At 41.1% G+C, this 15357-nt stretch overlaps 5 protein-coding genes and 2 non-coding genes across 7 annotated transcripts; 2 read left to right on the top strand and 5 right to left on the bottom strand.

The window, feature by feature from the left end:
* Positions 1-572: 572 nt before the first annotated feature.
* On the top strand, positions 573-2540 carry LOC101295712. The gene is made up of 5 exons (XM_004298875.1): positions 573-1551; positions 1718-1818; positions 1984-2067; positions 2197-2307; positions 2421-2540. The coding sequence occupies exons 1-5, from the start codon at positions 756-758 to the stop codon at positions 2481-2483; spliced, it is 1155 nt and encodes a 384-aa protein (XP_004298923.1). The 5' UTR covers positions 573-755; the 3' UTR covers positions 2484-2540.
* A 2821-nt stretch (positions 2541-5361) lies between these two features.
* TRNAC-GCA lies at positions 5362-5433 on the top strand. Its single transcript has one exon. It is a non-coding gene; the product is annotated as a tRNA-Cys (tRNA).
* A 301-nt stretch (positions 5434-5734) lies between these two features.
* On the bottom strand, positions 5735-6823 carry LOC101315348. Its single transcript, XM_004300837.1, has one exon. It carries the CDS (start codon positions 6821-6823, stop codon positions 5735-5737), a length of 1089 nt encoding a protein of 362 aa, XP_004300885.1.
* A 2092-nt stretch (positions 6824-8915) lies between these two features.
* LOC101295417 (RNA polymerase II transcriptional coactivator KELP-like) lies at positions 8916-10698 on the bottom strand. Its single transcript, XM_004298874.1, has 3 exons — positions 10270-10698; positions 10077-10182; positions 8916-9306 (listed from the first exon to the last, which is right to left on the bottom strand). Exons 1-3 carry the CDS (start codon positions 10546-10548, stop codon positions 9212-9214), a joined length of 480 nt encoding a protein of 159 aa, XP_004298922.1. The 5' UTR covers positions 10549-10698; the 3' UTR covers positions 8916-9211.
* Positions 10699-11110: 412 nt separating this feature from the next.
* On the bottom strand, positions 11111-12158 carry LOC101295130. The gene is made up of 2 exons (XM_004298873.1): positions 11853-12158; positions 11111-11459 (listed from the first exon to the last, which is right to left on the bottom strand). Exons 1-2 carry the CDS (start codon positions 12086-12088, stop codon positions 11243-11245), a joined length of 453 nt encoding a protein of 150 aa, XP_004298921.1. The 5' UTR covers positions 12089-12158; the 3' UTR covers positions 11111-11242.
* Positions 12159-12225: 67 nt separating this feature from the next.
* TRNAQ-CUG lies at positions 12226-12297 on the bottom strand. Its single transcript has one exon. It is a non-coding gene; the product is annotated as a tRNA-Gln (tRNA).
* Positions 12298-12745: 448 nt separating this feature from the next.
* LOC101294847 (F-box protein SKIP8-like) lies at positions 12746-15251 on the bottom strand. The gene is made up of 3 exons (XM_004298872.1): positions 14573-15251; positions 13611-13807; positions 12746-13156 (listed from the first exon to the last, which is right to left on the bottom strand). The coding sequence occupies exons 1-3, from the start codon at positions 15005-15007 to the stop codon at positions 12907-12909; spliced, it is 882 nt and encodes a 293-aa protein (XP_004298920.1). The 5' UTR covers positions 15008-15251; the 3' UTR covers positions 12746-12906.
* Between the last annotated feature and the right edge of the window lie 106 nt (positions 15252-15357).

Here is a 15357-nt window from a genome sequence, read left to right as displayed (position 1 = left end):
CGAGCCTCACATAGTGAGATCCGTTGACTTGTAGAGTATTTACACTAGAAAATTCTTATGAATCATTCCTCCGGTCTATACTGTTTGTAATCCTTGAGAATTTATTCGTACAAAATGTAAATATTTCTCATATTTTACGTTCTTTCAGTAATAAATCAATGACTTCTAATAGTAACACTCGGTAACAAGCTAATGTAGTGTTGAATACGACGGTAAATACCAACCCAATACAAAGTGGGTGAAAATGGTACGTCCAAGTCTAAATCCAGCTTTCTTCCACATGTAGAAACTTCACTGGTACTCGTAACCCCTCATGGCCAAGTCACCCCTGTCACGCGTCCAGTCCCCTTCCCTTTCCCTTTCAGTTCAAATCTTACCTCCTAAGCAAATCAAACGCAGCTTACACAGTCAGTCCTATAATACCCCAGCGTGAACTCCCACCGAACCTGCTAGACCTTCTAGAATTCCTCTGCCACCTCACAACCCTACTCACGCGTTTTTGCCTTCGTCACTGTAACTTCATCCTCCTCACTTCAACACCAAACAAATAAAACACCAAGTCCTGGACGTAGCTTTCTGTTTAACCAGTCGACACGCCATTCTCCTCTGTCACTTTCCCAGCAACTTCCTCCAAAGCTCAGATATATAATACCCCTTTCCCCTTCTTTTTCATTTCATCTTACTCCATCTCTTCACAACAAGTTTATAGATTTTTTTTCTTCAGATTATCTGAATCAAAGATTTTAATAGTTACGATGGAGAACAACAACCAATCTTTCTGGCAGTTCAGTGACCAGCTTAGGGTGCAAACATCTAATCTCGCAAATCTTTCGGTCAACGATTCAATCTGGAGCAACTCATACGGCAGCAAGAGGCCTGATGCAAGGCGGAACTTCGATATCAAGGTCGGCGGTGAGGTGAACTCTCTGGTCAACTTGACTCCCAAAGGGTCTGATTTCAATGGTTTGGATTACAAGCAGAAAGGATCATCGGACCCGAACGAGGGATGGAACAGCTTCAAGCCCAAGGCTTCTGAGCTGAACGTGGTGAGTGATAGGTGGAACTCTTTCAAGCCGAAAGCTTCAGAGTTCAACTCTTTCAACCCGGATTTTAATGGGTTCAACCAGAAGGTCCCGAACTTTGATGGGTTTAACCAGAAGATGCCGGACTTTAATGGGTTCAATCAGAAGGTTCAGGACTTTAATGGGTTCAATGAAGGGTGGAAGCTTGGGGCTTCTGCTAATGGAGGCATCAATGGAGGCTTCAACAAGGGGATTTACTCCAAGCCTGCGATTCATAGCAATAATATTAACCTGAAGGCGTACAAGAACCAGGGGGAGGAGTTTGATCTGGGAGTTAAAGGTGGGAAGAAGAACAACAATAGCAACAAGAAGAAGAATGGTGATGACAATAACAAGGATGTTAAGGGTGACAAGAAATTCAAGACCCTTCCACCGTCTGAGTCTCTCCCTAGAAATGAGACCATTGGTGGTTACATCTTCGTCTGCAACAACGATACCATGCAAGAGAATCTCAAGAGGGAGCTCTTTGGTATGTCCCTAATTCTGGTCATTGAGTTTGCTTGTGTTCAATTTTATGATTCAATTGCTTATGAGATTATAATTTGGAAACAATCTAGTTTGTTTTGTAAATCTCTGTCTTTGGTATAATTTGATAGATTGGTATTGATTTTGTGGTTCTGCATCAATGTTTACAGGTTTGCCTCCACGTTACCGTGACTCAGTCCGTGCCATTACTCCAGGGTTGCCCCTTTTCCTTTACAACTACTCCACTCACCAACTCCATGGAATTTTTGAGGTTTGTGACTTTTCTTTAGCATGATCTTATCTCAATTTGTTAAGAATTTAGAATTTTACGTTGTGCAACTCTTTTGGTGCTTGGTCAAATGTGTAAGATTGAAGTTTATGTTATTGATGATTGGAAAGACCAATAGCTAACAATGTTGTAATCTTGTATGTTTAGGCTGCAAGCTTTGGAGGAACCAACTTTGATCCATCTGCTTGGGAAGACAAGAAATGTCCTGGTGAATCGCGCTTCCCTGCTCAGGTTTGTCCTCTAATCCTAACTTGAAAATATAAAGAAAGGCTCAAGTGTTGGATAGAATTGCCCAATTAGCTGAGATTTACTACTAGTTTGTTCAGTGTTTCACTGCTAACTTATACTCTTTATGTACAGGTGAAAGTTTTAACGAGGAAAGTCTGTGAACCACTGGAAGAGGATTCCTTCAGGCCAATTCTTCATCACTACGATGGCCCTAAATTCCGTCTTGAACTCAGCGTGCCAGAGGTAATTGATGTTCCATAGCCAAAAACATTAGTTTGTCTTGTTCAAGCCCACTAGAGGCACTTTCTATATGTTAGCCAGTCCTCAATTTCTAACTTTTCTCCTTAATTTTTCAGGCTCTCTCTCTGTTGGACAAGTTTGCAGACCAAGATGATATATTTGTAAATGAAACCCCTTGAACAAACATCGGGGCCGTACAGAAGAGAAACATACAAAATAGTGAAGAAAGAGTGAACACAGAGTAGTGAGTAGTAGTATGTTTGCCGTGATCAACATGTTGAGGCAAGGAGCAAGAGGATGGTGAATCAAAGTAAACAATGTACTATAGTATTATATGTATAAGCAACTTTAAGCAAGTTTCAAGTGATGAGAAGCAAATATTTGTTTCATGAGGTGTAATAACAATATCTATCCACCCAAACACTTCTGTTTATTCTGTGATCTTCTAATTTGTGTAATGTGTATGAAGATGCACAAGTGAGAATCTGAGTTCTTTTTCTTTTTCTTTTTTTTTGAATAAAGAGCTGGTGCGGCTGTCCTTAACCTTTTATTACATATCAAGTTTTTTCGACACTAAATAATCTGTTAAAACGTTTCAGGAATCGATTTTGGTAGCGTCTATGATTATTACCAAGTTTTGTACTTCCCAGGATAGCATCCAAGTGTTCTTCAAACTACATAATCAGTTTTCTAGTGCTTCCCATAAAAGTGCTTGGTTAGTATTTGGTCTATGATTCTAAGAAAACATGTATGCAGTAGACAAAAGCACTTCCAACTTTTCCAAGGCCAGAATCGATGAAACCCAGGTGCAAGAGTAGGTGGTTTTGGTACAGCAAACAGAGGAAGGAGCGGGGTGAACCGAAAGGAAAGAAGAAAACGACGTCCGTGGACGTGTGTCTTGTCTAGTATGGTTGAGGACAATCTTTAGCTTCTTAACGGGTTGTTACTGTTAGGCCATCCAATGCAGATTATGCTCTGCATAAAGGGTATGTCGATCAGTGAAGCCAAGCCAGCTGCCCCATCTTTTTCCAGTGAACGTCACTCTCTTCCATTATATTTTTAGTTTTCTTCAACCAATTACAGTGATAGATAGCAACTGCATAGCGGAGAAGAATATTCTCCAAGCATTATCTATGACTGTTACAATAATTTTCCTTTTCTTCTTTGGTAATGACCACTTCAAGGATCTAGCAAGCTCTAAATTTGGGCATGCTTTGGAACATTGACTTCCTCCTCCTGCTCTGGTTGAGAGAGGAAATCAACTTCACGTCATTCATGAGAGGCGTAGAACATTAATTAGTTCGGTGACTGGTTATTGGTAGTCGGTAATGTAGAGAGAGAGTCCACAATGGCGGGCTTGAAGCTCTAGATGTCCCTTGATTGTTTCACACGAATCATTCTGAACTTGGAATCGACGACGTCTCATTCACATGTTCACTATCTTGACTGCTAGGTTTTCTTTAGCACCCATTGTTTGAGGCTTAAGTAACACCACAAGGAAGGGTAAATGACCACAACTGGCTGCTAATTAAGCTCTCAAGTCTAAACCAGAAATATAGTGGTAGAATCTGATTCTTGTGTGTTCATATTCACCGTATTTATAGTAGTAATAATATGGAGTATCACCCTTTTGGTACACCATTATCGAATTGTAATACTTTTGAGTATTATGCGAGTATGTGACACTGCTACACAAAAAAAAAAAAAAAAAAAAAAAAACTTACCAATAACATTAATTATGATGTTTGATCGAAAACGTCATTATGTTCTTTCTATGACGTTTTCAAAAACAAATGTTATGGTTCTGAATTTCATCTGAATCGTTATTTTTATTGTTTGATGATGTTTTTCAACTATCATAATATTGTGATTGACTTATTGAACATGGTGGTTGATCTTTGTTCTTGCAAAGAGAAGCATTGGCCCAGAGTTAGGCATGTGGAGACTTTACCTCAATATGCCTCTCTTCATTGCAGAAGCTGTGCTTGAAGGTAGTTGTTGTAAATCTTTATTGGATTTTTTGCACTAACAATGTCTAAACACTTGGGTGACTGACAATATGGTACCCGAACTTACAAAGTTATCAAAATGGTACCCAAACTCAATTTTTAGTATCTACATAGTACCCACGGCCGATTTTTCGTCACGTCAACGTTAACATTGACCATAAGTGACATATGTGTGTTAAAATAATAAGGGTAAAAAAGACTTTTAACTCTGACAAACCCTAAAATAAATATATTGAAAATTAAAATAATATTCACCAAAAAACTCTCTCTCTCCTGCCGCACAACCATCTTCCAAATCCATCTTAAACCCAACAAACAAACAACAAGAAAACAAAACCTAGCTTTGAAATCCCAGCAATCGTTTAAGCCTGCTATGATTCCAAGGCTGATGCTACATCAGCAACAAGTAACCCATTTGAAAAGAAGTCATTTGAGAGAAGAAAGATTGATTATGGAATTGGCTTCAATTGGGAAGATTCCTATTTCAGCCATTAATCACAAATTGAACTGAACCAAATGCAAACTGATCACAGGTGATCCTTTTGATTGTCGAACTCCATAGTCGACCTCATCTAGTTCTAGCTCTCTTTCTCCATCTGAAATATTATCTTTCCCCGTCTCAAATCATACCGGCACTGATTAGTTATGGGCATTGGAGTCGAGGCATCATCCTACCTGAGATTGCTCCGACAACGTCGAGGCGTCATCCTCATCCTACACTCGGAAATTGAAGTCTCAATCTTTTGAATTTGAAAGAGTCCAGCACCTAGAACTCTGTAAGGTAGATCGACGACAGAGAGAATGGAGGACAAATAAGTCTTTTTGCCTTATTTAACAAGTCCGTTGATGGAGATTAACCACAGGTATTACACAGATACTAAAAATCGAGTTTGGGTACTATTTTGATAACTTTGTAAGTTCGGGTACCATATTGTCAGTCACCCAAGTGTTCAGACTTCAGACACTGTTGGTGTAAAAACCCATCTTTATTTAATCCTTAGATAATCCTACGGAGTTAAATAGAAAAGTACAATGCAAGTATCACAATGGGTCCATAGCTCAGTGGTAGAGCATTTGACTGCAGATCAAGAGGTCACCGGTTCGAACCCGGTTGGGCCCTTTTTTCATATTATTTTTTGCTATATGTCATTACTTCACTCCACTGTTAAACACTCTGCTCAATGTTACCAAAACACTTTGTTATATGTCATTACTCCACTCCATGTTACCAAAACACCACAGACTGAAATTAGTTCAATTTTCTTTACAAATCACCTTTCTATTTCTTTTTGTTTTCAACACCCATTCAAAAACTCATGACACCACTGAACCAAAACATAAGCAACAAAAAAAGAAACCCATAAAAACCACAAAATGTAGTCATATACAAAGCCCTTACATAATAGCTGCATCCATCCAAATCATGCCAAAGACCAGCAAGCCACACAGTAAACCAACCCATTCTCATTACACTTTCCACACCTCTCCTTCTTATCCCCAACCAACACCTTACAACTCCCCCCACACTCCATGCACGGCACAAACCTCGCCCCGCCGCAACCGCCGCACGCTTGAAACCCTGCCCCTCTCTCCACACGTGCCCACTTCACTATCCTCCCCAACCTTCCACTCTCATTCAACTCCACCACCTCCTCCACTCCCCCCACATATCTCCCCTTCACAAAAACCCTAGGCACCCCTAACCCCTCCCCCACCAAACCCTTCAGCTCCGTCAGAAACTCGCCGTGCAACGCCACGTCACGCTCATCGTACACCAGCCTGTTCACGTCAAACACCGACTTCACTCTCTGGCAGTCCTCGTACGTCCGCCGTACTCCACGCAACGACGTCGTGTAGATCACCACGGAGTCAGCTCCCCCCGGCGGACATTTCTCCGGGTAGTCGCTCAGCGGGTCTCTCAGGCTTATCAGTTTGTCTATCACCGCCACCTGCCCTTCCTTCTGCCTCTCCATTCTGTCTCTCTTTATGAATATGTTCTCCTTCACTGACCTAACAACTCCGGTTTCAGTTTGTGTGTCTGGCGATGTCATTTCGGACCGGTTTAACTCCGGTTTCTTCCACTGCAAGGAACGCATGGACTCGCTCTTCTTCAAACCGTTCCCTTTCGGAGCGGTTAGCTTGTTGTCGAGCTCTTCTAGAGTGTGGAAGGAGTCGAAAGACAAGCTCTTACGCGGCTTCCTCCGCTCCTCTTCCTTCTTGGCCACCGGCGGCGGTGCTGGGCTTGGCTGTGGGCTGAGCTTGGGTTTGAGATTCTCTAACGCCTTACTCACCTCGTCCCACGTTTGCGGCGCTGCGGCGTCGGACTCGTCGAGCTTGTCGAGGATTTGCGCGGGCACGTGTACTGGTTTTTCCTCTTGCTGTGAAGTTGCGTTCTCCAGACCGAGCCAGGGCTCTTGGATGCCATTGATGTTGAACACGGCGAAGCTGGCCGGCGCCGGCTTGTAATCTAAGGCGGCTACTTCTACCCGTTTGGAGGAGGCGCATCCCATTTTTTGTGAAGTTTGGACCGTCGAGAATGTGTCACTAGAGTGTGGTGTTTTACGTGGGGGATTTTATGGAGGGATTGGGAGGGATTTTTGTGTGGCTTCGAATTTAAACGGGGGATTTTTGTGAGTGGTGCTTGGATAAATCGGGTGGAGTTGTAGGTTTCTGCCAAGTGGGAATGAGTTTGGTTCTTTGTGGCGAGGGATGTGGTTTGTAATGAAGATGCATGTTATAGAGTTGCATACCACAAGTTTAGTTTCGTGTGATATGAAAGAAAAATGGACACTTATCTGTCATGTTTGAGATAACTATGTGCCTCTTTGAGCTAGACTGGTTAGGCCATGTAGGGGGCCAAAATTCTGTTTCTAATCGACTAAAGTGGTGCGTTTCATAAATGAGTTTTCGATTTAGGTGTATGTTAATTAACCATTAAGTGAGATCGGTGTACATGACTGAATCGACTATTACTTACTTCAAAATCGTCTAGTCGTGATCATTATTTTAATTTTTCATTGAACTCAAGATTCTAAGATAAATTTTTCTCTCATTTTACATGTGAAGATATACCGAAATTTCTCGGCTCATGTGTGACTTGTGTGCATACATGAGCCGATCATGAACCAATTATTCTCCAAGAACAATGTCTGATTTAATTATTTCAAAATATGTTTACTCCGTGACATGATACATTGAACATTCATATTTCCAATCAGTGTAGAGCTACAAGTTGCCCTAATTTCTCTTAGCTATACATGATGGAATATCAAACACCTACTGTAGGTAAATACAAACCCCCCGTCACTCAAATTTGAATTTAGCCTTCTTCTACATGTCGTTTCCCTCAATCCCACATTCCCACTATTATTTTAACGCATCAATCTACCCCCATATTCTATTCCTTCGCCTTGGATCAACTCAGAATCCTTCCTAAAATAATTGCCTTCAACGGTCTGATTTCACATGCAGCCATTCCTAATTTTTGAACTTACTCCTGTCTCTTCTGACACACCTCCATATTGCTTCCACTTACTATTCCCCAAGATTCCTTATCAGCTTAAATATGATCGACCGCTCCGATTGTGATCAAGGTGGGAGAGAAACACTCACAATGGGAAATTGCTCTTCTCTCAAAGGAACCTCTGGGGAGTGTCCTAACTCTATTAGGGTCCTTACAGATTCTGGGGGTATCCTACAGTTTAAAGGTCCTAAGTTAGCTTCTGAGATCCTAGCTGGTTTTCCAGGCTATGGCCTTTTTCAGCAGGGCAAGGCCTCGGTGCCATTGCCTGAGGAAGAGCCCTTAACTAGTGGTCAGTTCTACCTTCTACCACTGAGGCCTAAAGAGGAATTGCCTGCTGACAATGGGGACTCTGTACAAGTTCAAGAAGTGAGTGTTGAGGAAGATTTGGAGGGTGCCGAAGAAGCTGAGCCGGTGAAGAAGTCATTCGGGGGTGCTTCAGAATATGTGGAGAATTTGGCGAGTGTGTCAGGAGGAGGTCTGGAAGTCTTGCCGTGCGGCGGAGATGGGGTTTGGAGAGTGAAGCTTCTGATTGACACTAAGCAGTTGGAGGAGATTTTGTCTGAAGGCAACACTCTGGCTCTGATAGAGATGATGAGGATGGCTGCAACTACACCAAAGCTGCAGAGTAAGAGCCTTTGGGGTTCAGGAGGAGGAGGGGGTTGGAGTTGGAAACCTATCTTCTCCAGCATGTTTAAGGCCCCTATGGCCATAACTGATCGCAGTGGGATGTGAAGGCCAAGTAGGTTGCTACTACTTGCTAGGTAGTGTGTGGTGCTATGAAACTTCATGTTTCTCTGTACCATTATCTGAGAATTGAGAGTGAATCAATCTGCTAGAAGATCAATGATCCCCTCAGTTTAGTTCTTTATTGTGTTAGATTATCAAGATGAACTATGTTCTACTATCTTGTAGATACAATGAAAGTGAAGGTTGTTATGAACATTTTAATGAGTATGGATGCATCTGGCTCTTATCATTTCGTGTGGAAATTAACAATAGGGTATGGAAACAACTGCTTTTTTGTGTTCCAATCAACACTATCACGAGTGCTTGACAAATTAGAGCTTGGAATCATCAGACATAGAAACGTTGAACTGAAATTGAAAAGGGAAAACTGAAAACTGAGCATCCTACATACAAAAACAGAAAATGAAAAACGAAACCCTCAGGATCAAGATTTTGACTTCATATGTGAAGGATAGTAAAGGTGTCGCACTGCTTGAATGTGTAAACGGATGATGATGTTTACAAGTCACTAAGAAACCAGTTCTAGTTCTAAACTAAATACTCACCAAAAACCGAGTCATCACTTACAACACAACTGACAAGGAAAAATGTTGCAAAGGATAAGGAGTTGAAAAGTTCAGCAGATTTCTCAATTAATCCGTGACTCCATCTTCTGGATGGCCTTCTCTATAGCAGGTACATTCTTCTTAAATACTGACCATTGCTCCTCTGTCAAGCTTATACCTGTGGATACAAAGAACAGCATAATAGACCATCAGCCATATATACACGCATCCAAGCAAATTATACAAAAGCTAGAAACAAGCAATCTCTAATTCAACCATGGTGCAAAGGATCACACGATATAAGATTGTAACAGAGAACGAAGAAAGCAAAGGGTAACCATGACAATAAGTGTCAAAACATCATTACTACACAACCATTGCACACTATAAGTCAATAAATAGCACTGCAGAAAACAAAGATGTACACTAGTAGTTTACTATGTGTAATTTACAACCCAGCTTCCATATTCGAAATTAGGTCGTGAGTTCTAGTGCTTTATGGCAGGACCGCAGGATCAATAAGTAGCCTATGAAAGAATGCACATTCACACTTACTTCAACCATATTTATCAACAATCAAAGATAGCATACAGGAAACACAATGAGTTTTTTGCTTAACAAAAACACTATCCATCGTCACGACTTAGTCCATCAGTAGTCAAACACATCTCAGGACTCAAACTCTGCAAACTACACCTACGAATGCAAATGCTCTGCAGCAAGCAACTAATGTAAAATGTGAACAAAAAAGCTTATGGCATCCACACCCAACTAACATACTTAATGTCATATGAGTGGCATCAGCCATTCAGCCATTAACAAACCCTGACAAGAACACAGTTCTCTAGATTCCACTTGGAACAACAATAACCAATCCAATGTCAAATTAAGTTTGCACCCAACATACTATATAAGCAGCTATAACAGGACATTAAAGTAGGGTATTACCTTTAGAAGTAGGAAGCTCCTTGCCTTCTTTAGTAAAAAACTCCCTCAACGACACCAACGGCTTCCCCTTGAACTCCTGAACCGTCACCTTCCTCTTATGCGAAAGCTGCATCCACCCCAACCCAAAATAACACAAAATAAATAAACAAACCAAATCCAAAATCAGCAGACACTTTGAGTTTAACCTACGTACCCTGCAGATCACGATGTCGCCATTTTCGTCGACCTCGCGCTCCTGCTTGCCCTCGTCCTCCTCGGCCTCCTCGGCTTCTTCGTGTTTGCGTTGCTGTTCGTCGAGGAAGGACTCGACGACTTGCTTGACGAAGGCCTTGAAGGGAGGCTTGTTGAGGTCGAGTCCGAGCTCCTGGGAAGCCTGCTTGCGAATCTTGGACTCGGTGACTTGGTCCATGTCGGACTCTTCCAGAATACGACGCACCGTTTCGTCGATTTTGCGTTGGGTTTCCGTTTCCATGATTGTTTTCGAGGTCAGAGAATGTGGTGCGCTAACTGTTTCTTTGCCTAATTGGGGAAAAAAGAAGCAGGCAGAGCTCTCAGTAGTCTTGCTGGCGTCGATTTCTGTGTGTATTTAGGGGTGACGTTTTCATTCTCTGCCGACTCCCTCACTGTAACCCATGTGCCATCACATTTATGTGTCTCTTTTACACATATCTTAGAAATTTCACTTTTCACATCTTTTTAACCTTTTTTGACATCTTTTTAACTTTTTTTTTTAGGCAATGAACATCTTTATATCGAGCTTAAAATATTTTACGAGTAACGATTGATAATGTTATTCTTTGAGACAATTATTGAATTTGAAATGTTGATGTGTATTCAATTTTGCTTATACAAACCTCAGTAACCTTCTTGTGCAACAAAATTACGTGTAGACAGTCACTTACCGTTAAATTCGGGTAAAGACTGCTTGCTATAACACACGAGCCTCGAGGAGATTTCAAAAATACAAGCTCTCGCATTATAGCATGACTTGGTTAAATATTCAAGTTTTGTGTAGCTCCATTTATGGAATTATATTCAAGTAACAATGCTCAAGAATACAGGCTCTAAGTGCAATCAAGGAAATCAAATTTTCAAGGGAGTACAAAAAGAGGCAAACATCCCCTAGCTTTTACGGGGGTCTCAGAACTTCACCTATGCTGTCATTGCTAGTTCTCTCCTCTCCCCCCTCTTCCAAAGGCAACTTCATCCAGGCTTTGTCCTTGTCGCCGATACCGGCCGCCTGATTCCAAAAATCCAGGACATGGCCTGTAAGCCTTTATCGGCCACCAACCAAATCCTGGAAATGTTGCAATTCCACCTTGAATACTTCCTTCACCATTGCACCCCTTCTCCATTTCTTCTCTTCCGCAGGACTTGCAAGCACTATAACCAAAGTTGGTTCCCATAAACAACATATGTCACACTTTGTTTTTTCTTGTCATTACTACATAACCAGTCATCAAAATTCAACATAGTGCATACGATATTACAACGGAGACCGTAGATATCTACAGTCTCTGTGAGCATCACCAAACATTTGAAGTCTATATTACAGAGACAGATGCATACATACAAAGTGTGTATAAATTTGACAACTGAATGAATTTATGTGATCATAATATCATATTGCTACGTAAAAGTTAATTTGATCTACAAAACATCAAGAAAAGAAGTGTTCTTGCAAGCCAAACAAAAGGGTATATGAATTATGAAATGAAAATGAACTCCAAGTTATAGCTATGTGGGTCTGTAACATTCAAGTTAGTAAGGAGAAACCTGAAGGGAGGCTCTTTGATGGATGATTCAGATTTGGCTGCAAGTGAATCATCAGGTGGAAGAGTAGTGTCTTCTACAACTGAGGATGAGGAGGTTGAGCAGAGAAGGATGGTGGACTTGGATTCTAATGGGTAGGGGCGAGAGAAGGTCCTCCATGACTTGGTAGTGTTGGTATAATGGAATTGAGGGAGTGGGGTGTAATGAGGTGCTTGAACTGAGAGAAGGGCAATTCCCATTCTCTCCAGTATGTGATTATGTTTCAGTGATGAGTAGAGGAATGGATAACATGACTAAAAAGCTTTGCCTATTGTGAGGCTCAGACTAAAACATCAACAAAGAAGAAAAACGAAAAAAGTAAAAAGAAAAAAAAGAAAGGTTCTACCGAGATTTGAACTCGGGTTACTGGATTCAGAGTCCAATGTCCTGACCACTAGACCATAGAACCAATGTTGATAACAACCTTATCTTTAATTTAATTATTTCTTAAAAACTCAGAAAGACTTGTCACCCGCTAGTTTGTACTCTAATAACGTATCCAATGAAAATTGCTTTTTACCGGGAATGTGGATGTGAAAAACAAACTTGTTACTTTTTACTGGGAATGTGGATGAGAAACAAACCATTCAAATAGATCTTGCATTCTGTTTAGAATTACCATATAAGTTGCTCGCTGCAAGTCGAATGCAATTTTCAATACTTAGAAGCTGGCCTTCTCATATCCTCGCTCCCCCTCAATCTACTAGTTTCAATTCTCAAACACTAATGTCTCCAGAAAGCTTTGGTACCTTGTAAATCTCAGCTTACGTCTCATTTTTATACGCAAGTAATTGATTAGCAAAAAGGTCGACAATATCGACAGTCTGAAGACAGGATGCAATTGAAAAAAAGAAAGAAAACCTCTTAACCAGAAAATACCAAAACTGAGGTTGGAATAATAAAAGGATCTTGCCAGGCAATGATAGTGAATGTTTAAGCACTTGCTTGTGCAGTGAAAACCACTAGTTATGTAACTAGTATTAAGTATATAATTAGAGTTTTCCTTCTTTCCTTTTAATTACGCATTCTGGTGTTCTACCTCATCCAACACAGAGCTGTGATGATGCACCATGTACCACCGCCCATTATGAAACTCAAAGATGTTAGTCACACTGAATGGACCGGTATCAAGGTGATCACCCACATAGGTTTTCATGGTGACCCAAGCCATGTCAGTCAGAACGCGAGCACGCACATCCCGAACTTGAAAGTTTACTCCTTGCTCCCAATTAAAAGCGAGTTGCCAACTCTGTACTACAGCATTATACCTGAAAATGAGAATACAATGACTTAGCTACTCTATCATTCAAATAAACACTAATTTGCACACCAAAGAGAGAAAAATAAGTAACTGAGCTTTTTAGAACAACAACCATGTGAACAATATCAGCCAATTCACATGACAGCCCTTCCTTCTCATGTCAACAAACCTACTGAAAAGCATCGTATCAACTGCCATGTGGCAAATTTGATTGATGAGATTCATTCTAAATTCTAGTTTAAGAAAACAATATTTTACAGCCATTATGTAAAGAACAATGGTATAATCAAAACAACAAAAAGAAAATCCACGTTTCAGAGAGGGTAAGAAAAACCTTATGAATCGTCTATCAGTCATTAAAAGAACTACGAAATGTGCCCATTACTAGACCGACTAAGCAAAAGAAAACATCTGCGGAATTGTAGATTCTGAACAGTGCATGCAGATAAGATAAACCATACCCTGAAAAGAATTCTCCTGAGGGATGAACACACTTCACATAATCTGCATTCAGCCATAAATGACTCATTTCAGGAAGTGACCTATCTCTGATGAAGTTGAAGAAACGAACATTGACATTCACAATTGCTCTTGTAGCAGCATAGTAAGCTTTCCAACCATTGACTGGAGTTACACTATCCTGTTCCGACGTAAAGTCCTAGGAGAATATTCAGAAAAGATAATGATAAATAGAGTCTCACAAAAATTTAACAAGAAATGCCAGAAAGGAAGGCATTAATGCACAATGAGAAGTACGCTTCCAATATCCAGACATGCAAACTATCAGTAACTTCAAAACATACAATTTCATAACAACAAACACCTGCTCAATTTTATACAATCGATAGCATGATCCAGAGCCGACAAAACCAAACTGAACTGGCAGTGTTAAAATCATATTACAACTAGAATCCGACAGTTGCTGACACATCAAACCAGAAAAAGAAACGGATTTTAGACATTTCCTCATTTCATGTAACGGAACTTCCATTCTACTGCAATTAAATCATAACTCAACTCTTATCCACAATGCATATCCAACACTAAATAAACTAACAAAACGCTATTTATCTTCCTCTGTTAAGTCACCATCATACAAGTCAAACCACATTCCAACCAAATGCAGCTGAGTCAACAGCCTAATCTCACCGCACATGTCCAACCACAATGCAAGTTTGGACACATTGCATTTTCACCAACCTAACACAGCATGAGATAGTCACAATAGCCTAATCTTGCTGCACATGTCCAACTAAATTCCAAGTTTCGACACTATAAACAACATCAATACCACATTTACAACCAATTTCAGCTTAAAAAGTCTCCGCAAATTCACACATTGCTCTAAAACTCAGCACACTATCACTCAAATTAGTTATCAGCAAGCTTCAAATAAACTCATAAACAACATCAAATACACTACCTTATGATACAGAGCTTTCCAAGCATTATCGTCATTCGCCGCCTTTCGCATCAGCGAGTTCGTCATCGAAAGCCTACAGAGGCTCGGATAGTCCAGGTAGCTGAGCGCGTGGGTGGTAATCTCCGGAACCAACTGCTCCATCATCGACGCGCCCGTCGTCTCCGCCTCCGTGACAGCCGTTTTCTTCTCCGTCTCGCCGTTCAAGTGCGGCACGTCCACCGGTTCCGATCCCGTGACGGCGCCGTTACAGTAACACAAGCAATTGCAGAGCTTATCGTTTTCCGTTGACGAGGAGCCGCCGTCCGATTGTGAGCGCCGGGGTTTGGAGGAGCGTGATCGGACGGCGAGGACGGCGAGGAGGAGAGAGAGGAAAGTGAAAGCGAGGGCTACAGAGAAGGTCTGGGAGGAGAAGATAGTAAAGGAAGTAATCTCCATTGATAAGACATCAAAGCTTTTTGCTGAAAATTCAAACGCTGGGGAATCTGGTGCGGCGAGGCTCACGGTAAGGAAAGCGTCGCGGCGTTTATCAGTGGAGCTCTTGGTGGTTTTGGAAACCCTAATTTTTGCAGTTGAATTTTACAGAGGAGAGAGTTTCAGGCTTTTCTCAGGAGCTGAGAGAGAGATGGTGGGGTTGGGTCAGTACTGGTGCGTTGGGACGGTTACATTTGCACAGGGCTACTTTCGTCATTGCAACGTAATTTTATTTTTCATTTTTATTAAGAATAAATCTAAATACAAGGATCGGACTCATCGGACCATTCTGCCAAAAAAAAAACAGAATAAAA

The sequence above is a fragment of the Fragaria vesca genome, linkage group LG5, assembly GCF_000184155.1.
Source record: "Fragaria vesca subsp. vesca linkage group LG5, FraVesHawaii_1.0, whole genome shotgun sequence".
NCBI lineage: Eukaryota > Viridiplantae > Streptophyta > Magnoliopsida > Rosales > Rosaceae > Fragaria > Fragaria vesca.
This window is presented reverse-complemented; position numbering and strand designations above follow the sequence as displayed.

Excerpts from the sequence above, each read along its gene's own strand:
- LOC101315348 (XM_004300837.1), bottom strand. The coding sequence starts at position 6,823 with ATGGGATGCGCCTCCTCCAAACGGGTAGAAGTAGCCGCCTTAGATTAC.
- LOC101294847 (XM_004298872.1), bottom strand. The coding sequence starts at position 15,007 with ATGGAGATTACTTCCTTTACTATCTTCTCCTCCCAGACCTTCTCTGTA. Across the intron at positions 13,808-14,572 it reads GGAAAGCTCTGTATCATAAG|GACTTTACGTCGGAACAGGA; the intron begins GTAGTGTATTTG and ends ATATTCTCCTAG. Across the intron at positions 13,157-13,610 it reads TCAGGAGAATTCTTTTCAGG|GTATAATGCTGTAGTACAGA; the intron begins GTATGGTTTATC and ends TCTCATTTTCAG.
- LOC101295417 (XM_004298874.1), bottom strand. The coding sequence starts at position 10,548 with ATGGAAACGGAAACCCAACGCAAAATCGACGAAACGGTGCGTCGTATT. Across the intron at positions 10,183-10,269 it reads GCGACATCGTGATCTGCAGG|CTTTCGCATAAGAGGAAGGT; the intron begins GTACGTAGGTTA and ends GGGTGGATGCAG. Across the intron at positions 9,307-10,076 it reads GGAGCTTCCTACTTCTAAAG|GTATAAGCTTGACAGAGGAG; the intron begins GTAATACCCTAC and ends TTGTATCCACAG.
- LOC101295712 (XM_004298875.1), top strand. The coding sequence starts at position 756 with ATGGAGAACAACAACCAATCTTTCTGGCAGTTCAGTGACCAGCTTAGG. Across the intron at positions 1,819-1,983 it reads AACTCCATGGAATTTTTGAG|GCTGCAAGCTTTGGAGGAAC; the intron begins GTTTGTGACTTT and ends TTGTATGTTTAG. Across the intron at positions 2,068-2,196 it reads AATCGCGCTTCCCTGCTCAG|GTGAAAGTTTTAACGAGGAA; the intron begins GTTTGTCCTCTA and ends CTTTATGTACAG.
- LOC101295130 (XM_004298873.1), bottom strand. The coding sequence starts at position 12,088 with ATGGGAATTGCCCTTCTCTCAGTTCAAGCACCTCATTACACCCCACTC. Across the intron at positions 11,460-11,852 it reads ATCAAAGAGCCTCCCTTCAG|TGCTTGCAAGTCCTGCGGAA; the intron begins GTTTCTCCTTAC and ends CTTTGGTTATAG.